Consider the following 22,084-nt stretch of genomic DNA (forward strand, 5'->3'; position numbering starts at 1 on the left):
TTGGTCTCACTATATCCCCATGTTTATTCTTCCTGTTCTACTGGTTGTGGTCTGGCTGTGTGTGTGTGTATGTGTGTGTGTGTGTGCTGATGTGTTGAGGCATATGTGTTCTCTGATTAGAATCTAGTGCTCTGATGTTAATCTGGCCTCATTACATTTCCTGCCCTCCTCTCTGTCTCTCAGGATGTGTGTGTGCATGTCGGCCTGTCTCCCTCTGTATGTGGAAATGCCACCACATGTCTTTGTGTCTGTCTGTCTGTGTGTGGGAGTGTGAGAGTCTGTGTGTGTGAGTCTGTGTGTGCCTGAGTGTATGTGAGTGAGTGTGTATGTGTGTGTGTGTGTGTGAGAGTGTGTGTGAGAGAGAGTTATGCTCTTCCCCATTGGAAGTAGTGTGTCTAGTTGTCCAGGTGTCTAGACTACAGCTGTCCAGTTGTCCAGGTGTCTAGACTACAGTTGGACTACAAATGGTCTGTTCAAGTTCAAGTTCAAGTCTTTTATTGTCAGATGCACAGAACAACACAGGGTCAGAATGGGAACTGACATTCTTAGGACAAAACAATGCAAAGCAACCTGGCATAACATAACATATAAGTACACAGAACATAGATTACATCTATGATAAGCAAAAATATAGTAAACCTAATATACAATAATATACAATATTCAATACAGTATACTAAACTTCTTAATACACATAATACTCATAATAACCTATACAAACCTTATAACCTAAGACAAGTGAAGTACAATAGTGCAGTACTGCTGATAGTGCAACCAGTAGCTGAAATAACCTATACTAACCTTATAAACCTATGCTAACCTAAGACAAGTGAAGTACAATAGTGCAATATTGCACTAGTACAACCAGTAGCTGAAAGTGACAGTGTGTAAAGTGACTAATGAGAAGTGTATCAGTGTCCATATCAATGTTCATTCAGAAGCCTGATGGCCCTTGGAAAGAAACTGTTGTCCAGTCTGCGTGTGCGAGGCCGAATGTTTCGGTATCGCCTGCCAGAAGGCAACAGGGTAAAAAGACTGAATGATGGGTGGGAACAGTCTCTTAGAATCCTGCCAGCTTTCCTGAGGCAACGTGTGTGGTAGGTGTCCTGTAGGGCTGGGAGCTTCCTGCCGATGATGAACTCAGCAGACCCGACCACACTATGTAGGGTCTTGCGGCCCCTGTCTGTGCAGCTCCCATACCACACTGTAATACAACCAGTCAGTATGCTCTCTATAGTGCATCTGTAAAAGTTAGTGAGGATGACTGAGTCCATGCCCAACTTCTTCAGTCTCCTCAGGAAGAGGAGGCGTTTCCGAGCCGCTTTGACCACCTTCTACGTGTGAGCAGACCAGGTGAGATCAGTGCTGATGTTCACCTCGAGGAATCTGAAGCAGCTGACACTTCTCCACTTCGGATCTGTTGATTTATGGGGGTGCATGCTCCTCCTCCTGCCGCCTCCTATAGTCCACATGTGGACTACAGGTATCTGCAGGTGTGGGTTAGCCGTCAGCATCGATGTGGAAGAAAGTTCTGTCCATCTCCACTAGACTGGTGTGACCATCCGTTTAGGTTCTAGGTTTATACATTTCAGACAACCATCCAGTTCAGACGCACAATGATACTGGCAAAGTCTTTCTGAGGCATGAAAGTAAGAGGACGGTGTTTAAAGTGAGCAGCCAAAATCTAAGCTAACACCTGGCCAATAGATGTTTGTAATTATAGTCAGGCGGAGAATGAAACTATCACACTGAGAATGCTTCATATGAATGATTAATAGCAGAATACATAACCAAATTAAAATGCAACAGTTGATCTACTGATTGTGATTAACACAAGCGTCGTCGTCGTCGTCGTCGTCATCTGCCGCTTGTCCGGGGATCGGGTCGCGGGGGCAGCGACCTAAGCAGGGAGGCCCAGACTTCCCTCCCCCCGGCCACTTCCGCCAGCTCTTCCTGGGGGACCCCAAGGCGTTCCCAGGCCAGCTGAGAGACATAGTCCCTCCAGCGTGTCCTGGGTCTTCCCCGGGGCCTCTTCCCAGATTAACACAAGCACTTAGGAAATCCCTGATATCCTCCACACCAGACCACAGGTAACATTATGTATCCTCATCACCACATCAGACAAGTGTAAACAACACAGTGTTGTCCTTGAACATTGTCAGCATTTTAAACAAGGCCTCACTCAGGAAACTACCCAGGAAGTGTGGTCTGAGACTGGTCAGGAAATCTGTACCATCCTGTACCCTTTAGCCAGGTCCTGCCTGATGTAGTATCTCTAGGTCTGGACTGTACTATACTGTACTGTAATGTACTGTAGGTGTCTGTCAGAAAAGTTAAGAATGTAACCCTTTATCACCCAGAGTTCGGGGGTTGGCCTCTCTTTGCACACAAAGAATGCTGAGTATCATTCTCATGCAGGTTATATTCTCAACTTGTTGGACAGTGTGTAGCACCCCATATGTGAAGTGATAGAAGGTACATAAATAGATATTGGGGGAGAGATATGTTCCTTGTGCGATGTCTCCTTGGCCTGGTGTGGTTTGGGGCTTATTCCTGTCCCACTAAAATATGATACACTTATGATACATCTCATAGGCATGTATTACATGCAGTACACACACACACACACACACACACACACACACACACACACACACACACACTCATGCACACACCACCATGCACATGCACACACACCAGAAGATGCATGCGCGCCAACAAACTCACACAAGAACATACGCACAAGCACACGTGCAGACACACACACACCAACCCGTATGCAAACACCCACACACACATGCTGTAATTTTCTCCCCTAGTCAGTAGCTGGCAGCTGTTTGTCTTTGATGTGTATTCACGGGAGCGTTGTTATGGAGACCGGGGGAGTTAGGGCCTGCCTACCACTTTGTTAGAACTCCTCTCTGCGCAGGGGCAATTACCAAAAACACCCGGCACAAACCTCGCCATTTATCCTCCCCAGATAGCATGCAGCCATGCAGCCAGGAGGGGCCATGGGAGGAAATGAAAGAAGTGAGTTGAAAAGTAGACGTGCGTGGAAGATGACTGAGCTGCTCAGTCTGCCTGCAGGCTCAGGGTGAATAAAACATGCCAGAGTCCTCTACGGTGGTGCAGCCTAGCTCCGCTCTAGTGTAGAGAGTAGGAGCTAGTGTGTGTGTGTGTGTGTTTGGGTGCACAAGACCTAGCCTTGCCCCGGACCAACATGTGCTGCATTGTGTTGGATATCAAACATTGTGTCAGACAGGCAATTAAGACTGTCACATCCAAGGGTTAGACAATGATACACTGAGGATCACAATATACTGTACGCAGACACACACAGATGCACGAGCACACACATGCACAGACGCACACACACACACACACACACACACACTTGGGAATGCATTACAGTAAGCCAGTAGCTTTTAGCAGCTAAATGTATTTTCACTTCAATAAAGGAGAGAGAGAGAGGGTGTGTAGAGAGAGAAGTGAGAGAGAAAAGGATAGAGGGAAAGTATAGAGAGAGAAGAGAGAGAGATTTGTGGGAGAAGGGATAGCAGAGTGACTGGTCTCTCCCCTGAGAGCTGTTGGCTCTCGTCAGCTCAGGGCTAAACAACCTCCGAATAAACCCTCTCACAAACTAGTAAATTTGACTATGACGGTTTATAGAGACAAGCTCGTGTCTCTTCAGACATTGAGATATCAGAAAAATGTCTGTCAGTACAGAGGGTAAAAGTGGTCTGGTTTCAGTTCTGAGGAGACTGTAGGAGTGAGATATTGCTCAGCCACGCAGATGGAAAAGGTGAAGGTCTGAATGTTCCAGTTTGTCGTGAAGGACTTGAGTGTGACCTGTCAGCTTGTAGACACAAGGCAACACACCCCAGCCCTGAAGCTCTCACTGGTAATGACGTGAGGAGTGTTCGGTTTTCACAGACTGGGTCAGAGATGGCTATCTGTGTGTGTGTCCTTGTGCCTGTGTATGACCGTGTGTGTCCGTGTGTGTGGCTGTGTGTGTACTTTCCCTGACAGTATTAATGATGGGTGTCAACTCAGTAGCCGACCCTGTCTCTGTCATGGCCAAGAACCATCATCTGATCAGTGTCTCCGATGTGTGTTTCTGTGTAGTGCAGTAGGTATACCATTATGCATTAGGATAGTTGAGATTTGCACTGTGGTGAAAATACAGAGCGTTCCTCCCCACTAACCACTGTAATACTGTTCAAATCACGCACTTCTGGTCCTTTATTATCTCCTGCACTTCCAATATGCACCATGTGTGATTGTCTTTGAATAAAAGGGTCTGATAAATGAGTTTTTGCCATTTTTACCTGGGCTAAATAATGTGTTTGAACTGTTTGCGTATGTGTGTGTGTGTATTTGTGCATGTGTGTGCTTGCAACAGGCCATTATCTGATAGTGCTGGTCTGCAGACAGTGTCTTGTCTATCTATGAACAGGGTGCTGAAGGACGTGTGTGTGTGTCTAGTGTCTGGCTGTGTGTGTGTGTGTTTATCCCTGTGTTATCTGTGACAGAAAGTAGACGTGAGCAGACAGTTTGTCGCGTCTGTCCTCGTTTGCCGGTGTTACCTTCAGGAAGATATCTACGTGTGTGTGTCTGCAAGCTCGCGTGCATACTTGGACAAGGGGGCTCTATCTGACAGGCAGAAGAGCCCCCCCCCAACCCCCCCCCCCCCCCCCCCCCCCCCCCCCCCCATCACCGCCTCATTCCCCCACTCCCCCCACTCTCCTCCTCCCAGTCTCTCCAGTGGAGGATGAAGAGTTTTGAGGTTTGAGGAGCCGGCCTCTCAGCGGACTGCCTGGTCAGAATACATTAAGACTTTTATCCGAAACAAAAAAACTCAAAGTGAATAATTCTCTCTCTATCTATCCTCTTCCATCCCTGTTTGTTTCATCTCTTCGGGGTCTTCCACCGTCAGTTCCTCCCTGCCACATGACAAGGGTGAGGCATGGTGAGGCAGGGTAAGGCAGGGTGAGGTGGGTTAGGCAGGGTTAGGTGAGTGAGGCAGAGTAGTGATGCTGTTGGGTGTGATCTCACCCGTGGCTGTGTCTGAGTTGTATTCATTGAAGTGACCTGCCCTCCTTGTTAGATTTTTTTGGGTGTCCTCAGCCCCCAGCATTGTTTGTCAGTTTACCCCACCCCTCTGCCGCCCAGGCAACATCAACAAACTGACACCAACACAGGCATCACATGCCTCCTCAGGAAAGGAGCAAACATATCTTTGTCAGGAGACCATGTCTATACCACTATCTGTTGACGAGAAGCAGTTCATGAAAAGCTGTTTTGTGTGCGTGTGTATAGTATTGCATGCGTGTGAATACCTTTGTGCGTGCGTGTCTTTGCCTGTGAATACCTGCGTTTGAAAGCCTTTGTGTGTGTGAGTGAGTGTCCAAGCAGATGATACTTTGTGTAATGGGATATGATACCAGGATTAGAGCTATTAGGATAAGGGGTCTGATTGGTGTGGTAGCAGGGGTGGTAGCTGGATTAAGAGGGTGTGTTGGCGGGGTGGGGGGTTATGAGTCAGAGAGAGGGGGGGGGGGGGGTGAGGGGTTGAGGTAAAGGGCAGACTCCCACACCCCTCATGGCAGACAGGCTACAATGCTCTGGCCTGGGTGTGAAATTGGCTTTGAGGAGCTGAACACTGGCGAGAGATCTCTGAGGTGACCCTCCATTATCTAACAGTAATACACCCTTGCACACACAGACACACACATACACACACATACACACACACACACACACACACACACTGGCAGGCACACATGGCCAGGCACACATACGCACGGGCATACATACACACACACCGACAGACACACACATTACACACTACACACACACACTGTCTATAGCGGTTGCAGAGTGGCGTACTTGCATCATCAGCGGTAGACCGACAAATGGCTTATTCAATCGACCAATCAGACGACCAGCTGGGCCCCCCTCCTCTCTGCTCTGCTTGATTTCACCTCCAATTTCTCTTTTTCTTTTCTTTCCTCCACTCTTCTCTCCTTGTCTCTGTCCTCCTCTCTTCACCTCTCTCCCTCAGTTCTATGGTTCTATCAGTGTGTCAAGGTCAGCAGAAGATTTCAGGCTAATTCTGTCTGTGCTGACAGTGGAGACAGAAGGACTTTGTGTGTGTGTTTGTGTGTGTGTGTGTATGTTTGTGTGTGTGCCATTGTACTATTTACTTGACTATAGAAACGTACAACTGGATGACGTCTCTTGCAGAATAACATCATTCCCCTGCGTCTCTTTTCCTCTCTCCCTCTCGTTCTCTTTCTCTACCACTCCCTACCTCTCCCCCCTCTCTGTCTGCCTCCCGTCCTCCTCCTCCCTCCGTTATCTCTTTCCCTCTCTCTTTATCTCCCTGCCTCCCTCCTCTACCTCCCCCCCTCTCTGTCTGCCTCCCGTCCTCCTCCTCCTCCCTCCTTTATCTCTTTCCCTCTCTCTTTATCTCCCTGCCTCCCTCCTCTACCTCTCCTCTCCTTTGAGATGTTCCGTTCGTCTGTCAGGTTTATTCCCTGACCACTCCTGACTGAAAGAGTTGATCCTCTCTTTATTCTTCTTTTCGATCCCCTCTCTCCTTTCTTCTCCTCTCCTCCATAGGGGTGGTGACTCGCCTCTCGATCCATGTGTCTAACCCCTCTATGATAGTAAAGGCAGAGTTATTTTCGGGTAGGGTTCCCAGCATCGCTAAGTCTTAGAGGCAGTAGTAAAAATGTCAGTTTATGATCCTGTCCATTGAGCAGCAGGAGTGACTGGATGAGCCAGCTCTTGATTGGTTGTCAATATCACAGCAGAGCATTAAAACTCCACTCGGACACACATATGCTTTATCGATTAGCCCATTCAACGGCTTCCTCTGATTGGCTCAGTGTGGCAGATTGTTGACTGTTATTGGTCTTTGAATCGTCCAATGACCTGCAGTGTTTGCATATTGGCTGTTGTAACTTCAAGATTCTGCACTGGGCTGCAGCGGTCAATCCCAGATAGAGTGGTGGGATTGATCTCAGAGCAACCAATCAAATCCTGAATGGGGGGAGGGGGGGATCAATAATGTTAATGATCCATGATTGGCTGAACTTAATTAGTGCAGCTGCTGGTCCGTAATTTTCGTGGTCAGCTTTTGTCCGGATTTGTATTGTGTGACCCATACTGAATGCACATGCACACACACAAACGCACAAACACACATGCACATCTCTTTTCCTCTGGCTGGATAGTACATTCATGGGTATGTTTTTTGGCTGGCACCTTGTCTACCATCTTGTGTACCAGCTGCTTTGGTGCCCACATGAGTGGCAGACAGCTGCCAGCTCCAGAGAGGGGGTCCATGGAGAGGAGGGCAGCCCAGCATGCAGCCTCTCTTGGGGGGAGGCTGTCAGACGAGACCCAGAACATTGGAGGTGTTATCCTTGTGTTGCCTCCACATGGAGGCATTCTTCAAGCTGACAGTGTTGAACATCAGAAACCAACTCTGTCAAATGTCACTGACCGCTTAAACGTATAGAACTGTCTGAAGCCATTAACACACACACACACACACACAGTTATTTCATCTACACGCTGTCCTGTTCAGTTGATCGATGCTTCTTCCTGTCCCCCTCTCCAATCTCGCCCAGGGAATAAAGAAGAAGAGAAGTGGTTCATGAAATTGACCTGACACTGACAATCAACTTTTCTCTCTCTCTCTCTCTCTCTCTCTCTCTCTCTCTCTCTCTCTCTCTCTCTCTCTCTCTCTCTCTCTCTCTCTCTCTCTCTCTCTCTCTCTCTCTCTCTGTTTCTCTGTTTCTCTTTTTCCCTTTGTTGCTTTCTCTCTCTCTGATTTTCTCTCTCACTCTTTGCCATTTCTCCCTCTGCTGTGCTCTCTCTTTCTTTCTCCCCCTCTCCATCCCTCTCTTCCATGGTTACAAAGGGTGTAACAGGATCCTTATTTATGGCATTTCACCTGTTTTCTTCTCTGGTTGTTTCCCTTGGTCCTGTCTTCACATGGCATAGATTCCATCTCTCTCTGGATGCAGTACAGCCACAGGAGATGTGAGAGAAGATCAGCATTGTTACCAGAGGATGTTGTTCCCAGATACGTTTTAGTAACCAATCAACCAACAGAAGGCTTCCAAAGAGACTACATTACCCTTAAGACCTCTGTGAAAGTAGTCGTTTACCATGCTGTCTGGAAAACACAGGCCCTTCTGTTGTCCGTCTGTTCTCCTGGTTTGTGGAGTACAGCAGTGTGTTCTCGCTTGTGGATACAGTATGTCCATGTAAATGTGTCCATCCCAGATAGACAGACAACCTTCAGGCTAGATCTGCCCATCACTGTCAGAAAGCTGCTGATATCTATTGATTTTAGAACTAAATTAGCACATTTCATCCAAGTTTGCGTGCATGTATATGTCGGTGTGTGTGTGTTTGTGTGCATGTGTGTTTTGTAGCTGTAGGTGCAGAACCAATCAATCAAGCAAGCATCAGAATCAATACTTGGCCCTTGTTGTTATTCACATCTGCTTCTGACAAGCTGCTCGTTTGTGTGTGTGTGTGCCTGCGTGAGTGTGTGATGTGTGTGTGTACCTACGTGTGTGTGTTTGCATGTGTGTTTGTTCCGTGATGTGCATCGATCGGCCTTCTTCTCCCTTCGTTACACTTCCTACCCTCCCAACAGAGGACCTCAATAAAGTTTTCTCACCGTTTGTATTCTCCCTTCAGGTCCGTGGGACTGTAGCCATTGTAGTTATTTGATGTAGCTTGTTAAGTGTGCATTGTTCTCGGTTCCAGACACCTCTCAACCCCCCTCTCAGATAAACGGCAGGAGGGTCTGCTCTATTGAGTGTACTAGACAGATCTTTAATGTCAATACTGCTTTCTTTGTCTCATCTGAATGGCTTTTATAGGATCTAATCAGCTTTCAGTAGGGCAGGGAGGCTTAATGAGCCAAGCACTGTGTGCTTTCATAAAGCCGTCCCAGTCCAGTGCTGCTCATGAGAGCGGTGAGTGGATGAGGTCTGTATCATTACTATGGGCAGCCAGGTGGATGGGAGAGGGGTTGGCTGAGGTTGAGAAAAGGTGTAAGAGATTCCTTTTCACATATGTGTCTGAGTCCATGTGTGTGGCTATGTGTGTAAGTGTGACCGTGTGTGTTTGTGTGTTCGAGTGACTGTCTCAGTGTGTGCATGTATGTGTATGTGTGTTTAATCCACTTGTCTAAACCAACAGTGCCAGCAGCGAATACCCTGGCTCTGTCCTGGTTAATGAGATCCTTATTAAAGTTTAATGTCTCTGTTCTGCCGTTGTCAAGGAGATTTACCGCCGGGCCCTCTGAGAAATGGGCACCATGCAGGTTTTGGGTCCTAAGCACCCACCATGATGTCATCAGACCATGGGGATACACTTGCATCACGCACACACACTTACAAACACACACACGCACGCGGTACATTTAAACCGTTTATTCCCAGTGCTTAATCTTTTGTAGCTCCCTGACATCAGCAAAAAATACAAGCCATCATACTGGGATGAGTAAGTGATGTTTGTTTACAGAAATGATAAATGCACTACAAGTGTTTGGAGCTTAGACCCCATGGGGAATTATTGATCAAAGGGCGCCTGCCCAACATCCGAAGAAGAATCCCCCACCGAGTCCAGACACTGGTGGCAGTGGTGGTGGCAGCCCACGACCCAGCCAGAGGAGTCAAAGAACAAAGGCACACTTTGATAAGATGGACAAGCTAAACAGGGAGAGAAAAGTATTTAAAGGCACGGCATCATTGTGATAGGCTGACAACTACGAGGAAGATTTGACACCGCTAATTGATAGACGTCACAAGAGCGCTAATCGATACTAAAACCCAGATAACAGCCCGGCATAGGAAAGAAGGAAAGGAGAGAGCATTCTTAGCGGGGGGAGGAAGTAGTGAAACCTTATTGTGTGTGCCCAAGTGCAGGGATCGGTCTTGCCTGACTGAACTTGCGCTAAGCTTCATTACTACAGTACTCGTACCTCACACTGTACCTCACACTGTACCTCACACTGTACCTCACACTGTACCTCATACAGTACCTCATACTGTACCTCACACTGTACCTCTGCCTGTACCTCACACTGTACCTCATACAGTACCTCATACTGTACCTCACCCTGTACCTCAGACTGTACCTTACACTGTACCTCACACTGTACCTCATACAGTACCTCATACTGTACCTCACCCTGTACCTCACACTGTACCTCACACTGTACCTCACACTGCACCTCATACTGTACCTCATGCTGTACCTCACACTGTACCTCACACTGTACCTCTTACTGTACCTCACACAGTACATACCTGTCATTGGACCTGTGGACTTCACACTGCATTGTAATTTACACTGTACACTATTCTGTTAACTTACACTGTGCCTCACACTGCCTACACTGTACGATACATTGACTCGCCTGGACCCAACCTGTGCACTGTCCCCTACACGTCCATGTTCCTGTTGGAGGAGCCATGACGGGGGCCATGATGACCCAGCCTACCGCCCCGCTCAATAATGCAGGAGAATGAAGCGTGTGCCTGCGAACCACCTCCTCTTCTACTGACACTTTAATGAATAATATATCCCTCTTTTTTTCCCTTTTTCCCTCTCTCCTTCTCACCCCCTTTCTCAATGTCTCTGTCTCAATCTCTCAACGTCTGCTTCTCTCTGGCTCGTCTCTCTCTTTCTCGACAGGAGGAAGAGAGGTAGACTGTTTGAAGAAGCTCCAAGTCCGGAGGACGACAAAGGGAGGAGGAGACTGGGCTGAAGTTTGGGAAGAGCAAGTCAGAGAAGAAGCCAGCTTGACCACAGCAGACAGAGGAAAGGACTGGAGCAGGAGAGGAGGAAGAGAGGGGGGAGAAACGGGGGAGAGAGGAGGTTGCATTAGCAATGCTAGGTTGAGGATCTGGGTGCTCATATTAAATCTTTGATGCTAGTCCTGGTAGTTGGATGCTAGTCCTGCTGGTTGGATGCTAGTCCTGGTAGTTGGATGCTAGTCCTGCTGGTTGGATGCTAGTCCTGCTGGTTGGATGCTAGTCCTGCTGGTTGGATGCTAGTCCTGGTGAGCCCCAGCAGGTCCCTGCTCCCTCAGAGATGGCCTCCAACTTCAACGACATCGTCAAGCAGGGCTACGTCCGCATGCGTAGCCGCAAACTGGGGGTGAGTGTCTTTGTGCTTTTTTACGCTGTCTTTGTGTGTGTGAAGGTGTGTGTGTTGCTGAAAAAGAGAGAAAATGCTTGTGTGAGTGTGTGTGTGAGAGGGTGTGATTGTGTGTGTGTGTGTGTGTGTGCGTGTGTGGTACTAGCAGTCCTCTGAGACTGAGTAGCACCCACTACTGAGTAACATCCACTACATGTGGTCATGAATGTGAGTCAGCTTCTCATGACTCTAATGTGACTGTTAGAATGACACATCTTGAGTCACATAAATGACGTAGATGAGGACAAATCCAATCAGTGACTCCCTGCCTGCCTCTCCCCTGCTGGTTCGAATCATATCCCTGCATGTCATGGCTGTTACATGGGTTATTGAAGAAACCGAAGATGGATCGAGGAACAGAGAAGACTTTTCTTGACGGCCCACAGTTGACAGTTCTGTGACAGTGTTAAGGACTAGTTTTGGTCTAGGCCTGGGAAAAAATGAAAACATTGTGATTGATGTAGCGGATATCCAGAAGTGTAGTAACTGGCTGTCAGCCAGGGTGGATGTGAACAGTGCTGTGTTGTATTGTTGAGTCTGTCCTGATATGAGTGTCCTCACCGACAGGGTCAAAGCCTCATATCTGCTAGATTGAGGCATAGAGAAGGAGACGTGTGTGTGAGAGATAGAGGAAAACAGAAAAAAAGACAATGTGAATGCAAGTTTGTATGTGTGTGTGTGTGTCTGTGCGACAGGGTCGGACAGACACGTCGGGAGAGTCGGGAGATTTCCCGAACGGCCGGTCAAACGTCCGCGGCATCATGCAAAAAGATATCATAATAATAATACACGGCCGTGGGCCTGTCTGCGTTTCAAAGTCCCGGGCTGTTTTTCAGTCCCAGTCCAGACCAGCTGTGAGACTGAGTGTGGGTGTGTGTTTGTGTTTGTGTGTATCTTCTCTGGTGAGTTTTGGCCTAGCATTCTAGTCTGCATATTGATGAGGCCTTGAGGCCTAGTTGAATAGAAAGCTAAAATACCCACAACACTATATAATAACCTTCCACCCACGTAACCTCCACCACCCACTCCCCTGACACATACACACTCACACACACACACACAAACGAACACACACACAACAAACACACACACACAGACACAAGCACACTCACACACAGTCAGTCCTTTTCAATTCTAAACCCATCCAGCACCTTCCCCTACGCAGGTCTATAAACCCACAGAGATTGTAAAAAGTCGTTAGATCTGTTTGCATAAGCTCTCCTCTCTCCCCTCTCCCCTCTCCAGCTCTCTTAATAGAGGCTAACCTTGTAACCCCTCTTCCCTTACCCCAGCAGAACCAACCCCCCAGGTCATCTAACCTGCCTTCCCTCCCAGTATTAACCTTTCACCCTACCTATCTACCACCCACGCATGCTTGCTGTCTCTGCACCCACATGCCTCCTCCACCCCTTGCCCCCAGCCCCCAGCCCCTGCCCCCAAACAGCTACCCACCCTGTATGCCGTAGGCCCTCTGTGCTCCCCCCCCCCTCCTCCTCCGCCCTCACCCTATCCAGTCCTCCTCCACCCCTGCTCCTGTCTCCAGTATGGAAGCAGGGTTTCTCTGACAGTAATTACTGCAGGATGTACGAGGGTCAGGATGTCCGACCTACCTAGATACTCCCACACAGCACGGCTGAAGCTTCTCTATCTCGCTCTCTGTCTCTCTCTCTGTCTCTCTCTCTGTCTCTCTCTCTCTCTCTTGCTTTCTTTCTATCTCTTTCTCTTTTTCTTTATTTTGTGTTCTCTTTCAACCTTTCTCTGTCTTTTTTATCTCTTGCTGCCCTCTTCTCTGTCTCTGTCTCTCTCTCTCTCTCTTCATTTGTCCTTTTTTCTCGTTCAGTGCTTCAGGAATGGAGTGGTGAGGAAGTGTGCACTCAGCAAGATTGTGGTTCGTGTGGCAGCGTGAGGGTGGTGGGGGCGAGCGCAGGCAGGAGTGTGGGGGGAGGGGGCGTTGGTGACACATTGCTCCCATGGGGACGCAAGCTTAGTGAGCACTGAGTTACCTGCCGGTGGTTTTACACCCTCACCCCTCTGTTTGTCCCTCCCTGCTCTCCATCCCTCATACTCTGTGCAAGCGGCTCGCAGCTGCTTTTCACACCTTCTTTTTCTCTCACAAGATATACAGTATATTGTTATCGCTCTCATTCTTTCCGTTTTTTTCCTTGTCTATTTATCCAGACTTCACCCCGAGCTTGACGTGCATGTCGCTAATTATAACCAAAGACCCAGACCTCTGCTTCTCTGTGATAATACTATGTTGTCTTCCCTCTGTCTTTGGTTTGATAAACTAATTGGACTGTAAATCAATTTCCTCTAGCTGGAATGTGTTATGCTGGTATTTCTATAACAAGCAGAGCAATGTCAAAAATGTCTGTTCATACAATGCTAATGCTAACTCTAATTACAACATTATTCATGCTTATCAACATGTCCTCTGCCTGTAGAATAAATACTTAGCTTAGTATTAGGTTACCATTATTGTTAACTCAGCATTAGCTTAGCATTATTATAGTATTAACTTAGCATTAGCTTTGGTATAATCTTTAGCATCAGTGTTTCCGGTGCTGAACCTGTGTTGCTGTTGGCTGTTACCTGTCAGCCATTGTGGCCAGATCTTTCTTGCAAAGCTTAGGCAGAGCTTTTGGGGTGTAGTACAAGATATGAAGGCCAGTCAGAAGCCCCATAAAGCAGTTTGTGTTTATACCACAGCTAACTCCACAAGGTCTGGATATATTGTTTGTGAAACCTCAAAGCTTTGTTCTGTCACGTTTAGACAGACACACACACACTCTCACACATCCAGCAAAGCCTACTAAGGATGTCAGCGTAAAAGGGAAGATGTGAGAGGAGAATAGAATGAGACAAGGCTGAGGGCTTGTTCTGTGGGCAAAGCCTTCTCCTGTCACCTCACAAGCCCTCCTTCCATCTCCGAGGACTAGCTCTGAGCTACTATAACATGCAGCGCTCACCGCTCTTCTTTCTCACCGCTGGGCTCCCTTTTGTCATCTCTCTGCCTTTGTATTCCTCCCTCCTCACCTGGGCTCTGAGGAGTCAGGTGTGTGAGGCTGCCAGGGGGGGAGGTGTGTGTGTGTGTGAGAGTTATGTGTGTGAGGCAGGTGTGTGTGTGTGTGAGGGATATGTGTGTGAGGTAGGTGTGTGAGGGAGGTGTGTGTGATGTAGGTGTGTGAGGGAGATGTGTGCTCAGCACAATGTGCAGATAGCAGGGGTGTTCTCAGGTGACTCAGGACAGCATTCCCTGTCCATTACTGTATGTGGCAGTGCCTGGGCTATGGACTAGGAGGATAGAGCTTGGGCCAGGGCTCTGGATAGGTTTGGGACTTGGGCTGGTCTTCTGGGGCTGGTGGTGGAAGTGAGGCTGGATCTAACGCTGGATCTGGGTCTGGTGTTGGAGCTTAGACAGTGTGTGCAGCCGTGCGGCAGTGACAGGGCCTCCAGAGAGACAGATTAATGTGGGCTAACTGCCTCTGGCCTTTCTGCGTGGGAGCTGAATGGGGGGGGCGGGTGAAGTGGGGGGTGGGGGGGAGGTGGCTGGGGGGGAGGTGGGTGGGGGGGCAGAATGGAGGGAGGGGACTGATAGAGCGACAGAGAACAAGTTCCACAGTGTTTCATAGACTAGTACCTTATCTAAGAAGGCAGATAGTTGAGATTCTCACTGACAAAATAATTCGCCAACAGCTCACTGTTTGGTGCAATGAATATCTCCCTCTTTCAAACCTCCCCATCTTTTCTGTCTCTCCTTTTCTATCCATCTTTCCCTCTTTCCCTCTGTCTCTCCCTCCTTCTCTCCTTCTCTCTGTCTCTCTCCCTCCCTCTTTCATTCTCTCTCTCTCTCCCCTTCTGGCTGCTTGTTTACGGGGGATTAGTGAAGCCTCCGGGAAGAGAGACATGCAAACAAGGGATCCATGTCTACCTGTCTGGAATATCAATGACACGCACACACTTTCACTGTACATTCAGGAAAAGGATGTGTTAGACAGACTAAACAGCCACTAAAGCTGTGTTTTACAAGGCCTCTGGAGGGCAGAGACAGACAGAGAGAGACAGAGAGAGAGAGAGAGAGAGAGAGAGAGAGAGAGAGAGAGAGAGAGAGAGAGAGAGAGAGAGAGAGAGAGAGAGAGACAGAGAGAGAGAGACAGAGAGAGACAGAGAGAGACAGAGACACACAGACAGAGAGAGATAGAGAGAGAGAGAGAGAGAGAGAGAGAGAGAGAGAGAGAGAGAGAGAGAGAGAGAGAGAGAGAGAGAGATGTCTCACAGTGACTGGAGGCTGGTGACACTGGTACAAGACGTCATTAGAAAAAGGAGAAGACGGGGAAATGAGGAGAACAATTTCAAGATGGGAAAAGATGGGAGGAAAGGAGGGAATCGGACTCAAGACAAGAGAAAGAACGGCAGTGTAGAGGGGGAGAGAGAGCGGGATGTAGAGTATGAGGAAGAGAGGAAGATACAGCACCTGGTCTGGTTATCTGCTCCAATCACAGAGAGAGGGGGCCGGGGGGGTGGGTTTCATGGAAGGTTTGTGATGATGACTAACTCTGTCAAACACCTGAAACATCTCTCTCTCTCTCTTTATCTATCTATTTAGCTCTCTCTCCCTCCCTCCCCCTCTATCTCTTCCTCTCTGTGTTTCTGCATATCCACCCACTTGGCTAATTAAAAGTCTTCACAGCCAGTTTGTCTGGCAAGGCACGGTTTCTCAGAACACCGTAGGGGTGTGTTTGCATGTGTGTGTGTGGAGGGGGTGGGGGGGCAGTGTTGGAAGGAGTTTTGCTGAAGGAGGGGTTAAAGGGTCTGGGTAGATTGTAAGCTTGCCAACACACACACACACGCGTGCACACACACACACACACAGATGAGGAACTGAGCCAGGTGACTTGGCCAAAGCATTGCAGAGAGTCAGGGTAGATACAGAGATGTACATCACATACACAATATTTCAGTGTTTGTCTTATTTGCATGCGTGCGTGTTTATATTATGGGATGTCTTCTTCCATCATGGTCTTGGTGATAACTCTATAGACTCAGCAACCTCGATAACCTTGGTACTACAGATGTGTGTGTGTGTGTGTGTGCATGCGCTAGCTCCCAGCTCAGAGCTGTTATAATCGTTAGTTCCTGTTGCTGACTCCAGAGAACCTGACTGTAATAAAGTCTTGTATAGTTTCTCTACACTCTAATTGGCTTTAGTCCCCCATGCCCTGTCCAATCAGCACCTGGGAGTTGTGTGAGCATGCATGTGTGTGTGTGTGTAGTGTATGTGTGTGTGTAGTGTATGTGTGTGTGTAGTGTATGTGTGTGTGAAGTGTATGTGTGTGTGTAGTGTATGTGTGTGTGGGTGTTTGTATTACAGCAGTGGATTGTGCATCTGGCTGGACAGCCTCATACAAGTGCAATCTCAGGTGGTGTTGCCCTGGCAACAGCGGGTTGGCTAATGATGGACAGAGAGTATATAAAAAAGTAATTTTGTCTTGCAGTGTGTGTGTGTGTCAGTGCTTTTGTATAGAATGAGGAGACTTAGCCCTTGTGTGTGTGCACGTGTTCCTGAAATTATATTTCATTGTTCTAAGAGGGAAGTTCGTGTCATTGTATCTGACTCTCAACACAATATCCCAGGCATAACATAATTACCCAGCATGCAATATTGAGATGATGACATTACCTTTGTATTTCTGTTCTCTCTGCCTGCTCTAGTTTGAGGTGTTAGAGTGTTGAAGCGATAGTTCCTGTGTTCACTTTTGCATTCTGTGTCTCCATAACAATGTGTCCAGTGTATCTGAAGATTGCAGTGCAGTTTCAACAGAATATGTGGTTATCCTGGTTTAGCGCCGTACAGTGTTGGCCTGACTCTAACCCTAACTTTGACCCTAACATGACCCTAACCCTGATGCTGGTTCTAATCCTGAATTCAACCCTAACCTTAACCCTGACCCTGGGCTGTGTCCTCTGATCAGATCTACAGACGCTGCTGGCTGGTCTTTAAGAAGTCGTCCAGTAAAGGACCTCGCAGACTGGAGAAATACCCAGATGAGAAATCAGCCTACATCAGATCCTTTCCCAAGGTTGGTATCCCTTCATCTACATCCAGTTTAGCTGGAATCGTGTGTGTGTGTGTGTGTGGTGGTGTCAGCTTGTCAGCCTCTGTTCGCTGACCTCCTCTGTATGGCTTCAAGGTGCAAGGTTGCCTGTCTGGAGAGAAATCACTGAACACACACACACACTCACACAGAGATGAGAGAAGGAAACAGAGTGCTCACATCAAAGCCTAAGTCCTTCTAGCACCCCCAGACAGCCCAGCACGAATCAAACATGTCTCTCTCCCTCTTTCTCTCTCTCTCCTTCTCTCTCTCCCTCTTTCTCTCTCTCTCCCTCTTTCTCTCTCTCTCACTTTCCGCTAGCCTGTCTGTCTCACTCAGTATCTTTTTCATTCTTCATAGCTCCTCTCTCTCTCTCTCTCTCTCTCTCTCTCTCTCTCTCTCTCTCTCTCTCTCTCTCTCTCTCTCTCTCTCTCTCTCTCACTCTCTCTCTCTCTCTCTAGATATATATATATTTAACCCCCTGGGTTGGTTTATGTGTGCACAAATAATACATATGTCTATATCTGCCAGTCCTACAGTGACAGGCTAACTCAATTTCCTGCAACTAGGTATTCACCAGGTATTGATGCATTTCGGAGAACCTGAGTTTATGTCCAGATATGAAATTTTAACCTCTTCTGTTGTCTAGGTGACAGAGATCAGCAATGTGAAGAATGTCACCCGGTTGCCACGGGACACCAAGCGTCAGGCGGTGGCAATTGTCTTTACAGATGACACAGCGCGAACCTTTACCTGTGAATCAGGTGGGTGTTTATATTGTTTTTTTGGCATGGAATACCTTGTGGAAATGCAGCCAAAGCAACAGTCAGAACAATTCCACACATCTTTCTGCCTCTCTTTTCATCTCACACACACACTATGTCCTGTGTTTGACTTGTCCTGTGGTCCTGCCCACCAGAGCTCGAGGCGGAGGAGTGGTTCAAGACCCTGTCAATCGAGTGCCTGGGGACCCGCCTTAATGACATCAGCATGGGAGAACCAGATCTGCTGGCCGCAGGGGTGCAGTGTGAGCATACAGGTTAGTCTCCATGGCAACACACAGCAACACAACCCCCCCCCCCATACACTCATGCACGCACACACACACCACTGTACGAAACACAACAGCACAACCCCTCACACACACACACACACACACACACACATACACACACACACATACACACAGTAGCAACAGTAGGTCACAGTTTCATGGTATTACTGTCTTGCTGGCCGTGTTCTGATGAGAGCGGTCCCAGGCTGAGCAGTCAGTTTCTCTCTGTCTGTCTCTGCCCTCCAGAGGCCTTGTAAAACACAGCTTTAGTGGCTGTTTAGTCTGTCTAACACATCCTTTTCCTGAATGTACAGTGAAAGTGTGTGCGTGTCATTGATATTCCAGACAGGTAGACATGGATCCCTTGTTTGCATGTCTCTCTCCCCGGAGGCTTCACTAATCCCCCGTAAACAAGCAGCCAGAAGTCTAAATGTCCCTCACTTGCCCATCCCCCCTTCGCCCATTGTCCACCCCCACCTCTCTCCCACCCTCACCCATTGCCCCCTCCCTCTCCGCCCCTCCTCTTACCCAAACCACCCCCCTACCTCTCTCCCTTCAGAGCGTTTCAATGTGTTCCTCCTGCCCTGCCCCAACTTGGACATCTATGGGGAGTGCATGATGCAGATCACCCATGAGAACATCTACCTGTGGGACATCCACAACCCTCGCACCAAGCTGGTCACCTGGCCACTCTGCTCGCTGCGGAGATACGGACGAGACGCCACACGCTTCACCTTCGAGGCGGGACGGTATGGACTGTGTGTGTGTGTGTATTGGGGGATGGGACGGTATGGACCGTGTGTGTGTGTGTGTATTGAGGGACGGGACGGTATGGACCGTGTGTGTGTGTGTGTGTTGGGATGGGGGACGGTGGAGAGGAGGATTCAGAATGAGTAAGGTCTGACCTTTTCTCTTTCTGACTGTGTTCACTTCAAAGACCACAGTCTCTCTCTCTCTCTCTCTCTCTCTCTCTCTCTCTCTCTCTCTCTCTCTCTTCCTCCCTCATTTCTCCGTCTCTCCGTCTCTCTCTGACTCTCTGTCGGACACACATGCCGTACACACATGTTCACCGCTGGACAAAAAAAAATCAGGAAATCAATGATGAGCAAAGCGTTCTTATCTCTCTGCTCTCGTCCGCTTTGATAAACTTGAAAGGAGATGACTGGTGTGCAGGCAGGGAACAGCCTAGAGGACACAGACTGGACGGCTGGACTGACACACACACACGCACACACACACACACACACACATACACAGACAGACAAATTAACAGACAGACAGACAAACAGACACAGGCAGCCAGATAGACAGAAAGACAGACACACAGACAAACAGACAGACAGACAGACACACAGATACACAGGCAGACCTGCAGACAAACAGATAGATGCACACATACAGGCACGCAGAAATAGACAGACAGTAACAGACAGACAGTAACAGACAGACATACAAATAGACAGACAGGGACGGAAGGAGAGAAGAGCAATGGACCGGTGTTGAGGGCACAGACATGGTTGGACATGGAGGGAGCTTGAGTGGTTACACACTGCCCTCTGGTGGTGAGATGAGGTCAATACTGCTGTCTAGTGTCAAAATTGTTTATTAGATAGATCCCACGCCGTCAGATATATATCTATATTTTTGAAATTGTACTTTTAAATTTAATATGATGTGTTTGTGTGTGTGCATGTGTGACAGTATGTGTGACAGTGGCGAGGGTCTGTATACGTTCCAGACCAGAGAGGGCGAGCAGATCTACCAGAGGGTTCATTCTTCCACCCTGGCCATCGCTGAGCAGCACAAACGAGTCCTCATGGAGATGGAGAAGAACAGCCGAGTGAGACTTACACACACACACACACACACACGTACGTACACACACAGGCATACACACGAAGACACTCGCACACATTTTCCAGGTGGTTCTGACATGTCTCCTCTGTGTGACAGCTGTTGTCCAAGGGTTCGGAGCCAGGCTCGTACCCCTGCACACCCACTGCCATCCTGCCACGCAGCGCTTTCTGGCACCACATCACTGGCACCCAGGGTGGCATGGAGCCCAGCAACGGTACACAGTCTGAACCCTCAGTCCTGATCATAATCTTGACCCTTAACCCTTATTCCTGATCATAATATTGACCTTTAACCCTCAGTCCTGATCATAATCTTGACCCTTAACCCTTATTCCTGATCATAATATTGACCTTTAACCCTCAGTCCTGATCATAATCTTGACCCTTAACCCTTATTCCTGATCATAATATTGACCTTTAACCCTCAGTCCTGATCATAATCTTGACCCTTAACCCTCAGTCCTGATCATAATCTTGACCCTTAACCCTCAGTCCTAATCATAATCTTGACCCTTAACCTTCAGTCCTAATCATTATCTTGACCCTTAACCCAATTTGTAATATTTAATCTTAGCCCTAAGACTTGGCTCAGATCTTACAATCTTTGGCTTTTTCCGTTTCCTGTTTTTTACTTCCTGTTTCCTGTAGGTGACCTGTACAGCAGCTCCCAGTCTGGCGCAGAAGCAGACCTGCTCTCCACCCGCCATGCCACCCTGCCCCTGGCACACAGCCGCCACTCCCCTGCCCACTACCCCACCTACCCCGGTCAATGAGGTGGGGGGTGGGACTTTCATCTTACTCCCCCATGTCCCCTCAACCACCTCCCCTACTCTGCTCCCTGCGCTTCTTCCACTGGATAGTCTCCTTAGAGCCACACCCTTTTATCCAACCCCTCCAGCCTATCAGGGTGGGGGATTGAGGTGTGGGCGGTCCGTAAAGGAACCAATACGACACCTTTTAGATCTTTGAAGCAAGTAGTGAAGGTTGAAGTTGTACCTTCAGGACGCTGCTTTCCAAAGAACTCACACTCCCATAATCCCTCAGTGTGGAGGGCGAAGTATATTGTGCAACCCAGCAGATGGTTGTTGTAGTACTCTGCTGAGTGTAGTTACTCTGTGAGGTGACCCTTTAGAGGGTTACCTCTCTATGTCTGTCTATGCATGGGCTTTGGAGCTGGAAAAACTGCTGTAGTATGACCAGAAGATGGAGCTGGGAGCAACTCGAAATCTTAGAAGAAACAAACTTTTCAAACAGGAGTTGCTTCCTGGTCCTCAGACTCCATTTTAGACAGGCATCTCCATGGATCTCTGTCACTTCTTAGAAAGCTTCATTCCAGGGGTTCAGGACCAATTCTACAGCCTCTGCCAAGCTCCTGGTAGATGTTTGGAGAAGGATGGACAGACCTGTGTCTCCTGCTTTCCAGCCTCCAGCATGAGAATGAACATGGCCGCAGCCTCTCGCTCCAACAGAACCTCAACCTGACACACACGTCTGTAGGACCCCCTCCCCCCTCCCTCCTCCTCCTCCTCCTCCCCCTCCTCCTCCTCCTCCTCCTCCTCCTCCTCCTCCTCCTCCTCCTCCTCCTCCTCCTCCTCTTCCCCCTCCCCCTCCTCCTCCTCCCCATCCCCCTCCTCCTCATCCCCCTCCTACTCTTCCTCCCCCTCCTCCCCCTTCCCCCTCTTCCCCTCCCTCTTCCCCCTCCCTCTCCCCCTCCTCCTCTTCCCTTTCTTTGTAACTGGCCTTAGGCACATCATTCAACTCAGTGTGAGAGTGTGTGCGAGTTGTGTGTGTGAGTAAGGGTTGACAGGCTACCCTAGCAGAGAGAGAGAGAGAGAGAGAGAGAG

The 22,084-nt window shown here is 48.5% G+C and overlaps 1 protein-coding gene across 2 annotated transcripts in view; it reads left to right on the plus strand.

Annotated features, from left to right (window-relative positions):
- The window catches only part of dok4 (docking protein 4), a 34,070-nt gene extending 12,282 nt beyond the window's left edge, over positions 1–21,788 (plus strand). The window contains exons 3-10 of one of the 2 annotated variants that reach the window (XM_047041456.1): positions 10,732–11,196; positions 17,208–17,315; positions 17,980–18,094; positions 18,250–18,369; positions 18,944–19,133; positions 20,086–20,255; positions 20,338–20,455; positions 20,889–20,978. In XM_047041456.1, coding sequence (XP_046897412.1) covers positions 11,131–11,196; positions 17,208–17,315; positions 17,980–18,094; positions 18,250–18,369; positions 18,944–19,133; positions 20,086–20,255; positions 20,338–20,455; positions 20,889–20,892 — 891 coding nt within the window. In that variant the 5' untranslated portion in view covers positions 10,732–11,130 and the 3' untranslated portion in view covers positions 20,893–20,978. Of the gene's footprint in view, positions 1–10,731; positions 11,197–17,207; positions 17,316–17,979; positions 18,095–18,249; positions 18,370–18,943; positions 19,134–20,085; positions 20,256–20,337; positions 20,456–20,888 lie in introns of both variants that reach the window. The other variant, XM_047041455.1, reaches the window with a different exon arrangement.
- Positions 21,789–22,084: the final 296 nt, after the last annotated feature.

The sequence above is a fragment of the Hypomesus transpacificus genome, chromosome 19 (assembly GCF_021917145.1).
Source record: "Hypomesus transpacificus isolate Combined female chromosome 19, fHypTra1, whole genome shotgun sequence".
Taxonomy (NCBI): domain Eukaryota; kingdom Metazoa; phylum Chordata; class Actinopteri; order Osmeriformes; family Osmeridae; genus Hypomesus; species Hypomesus transpacificus.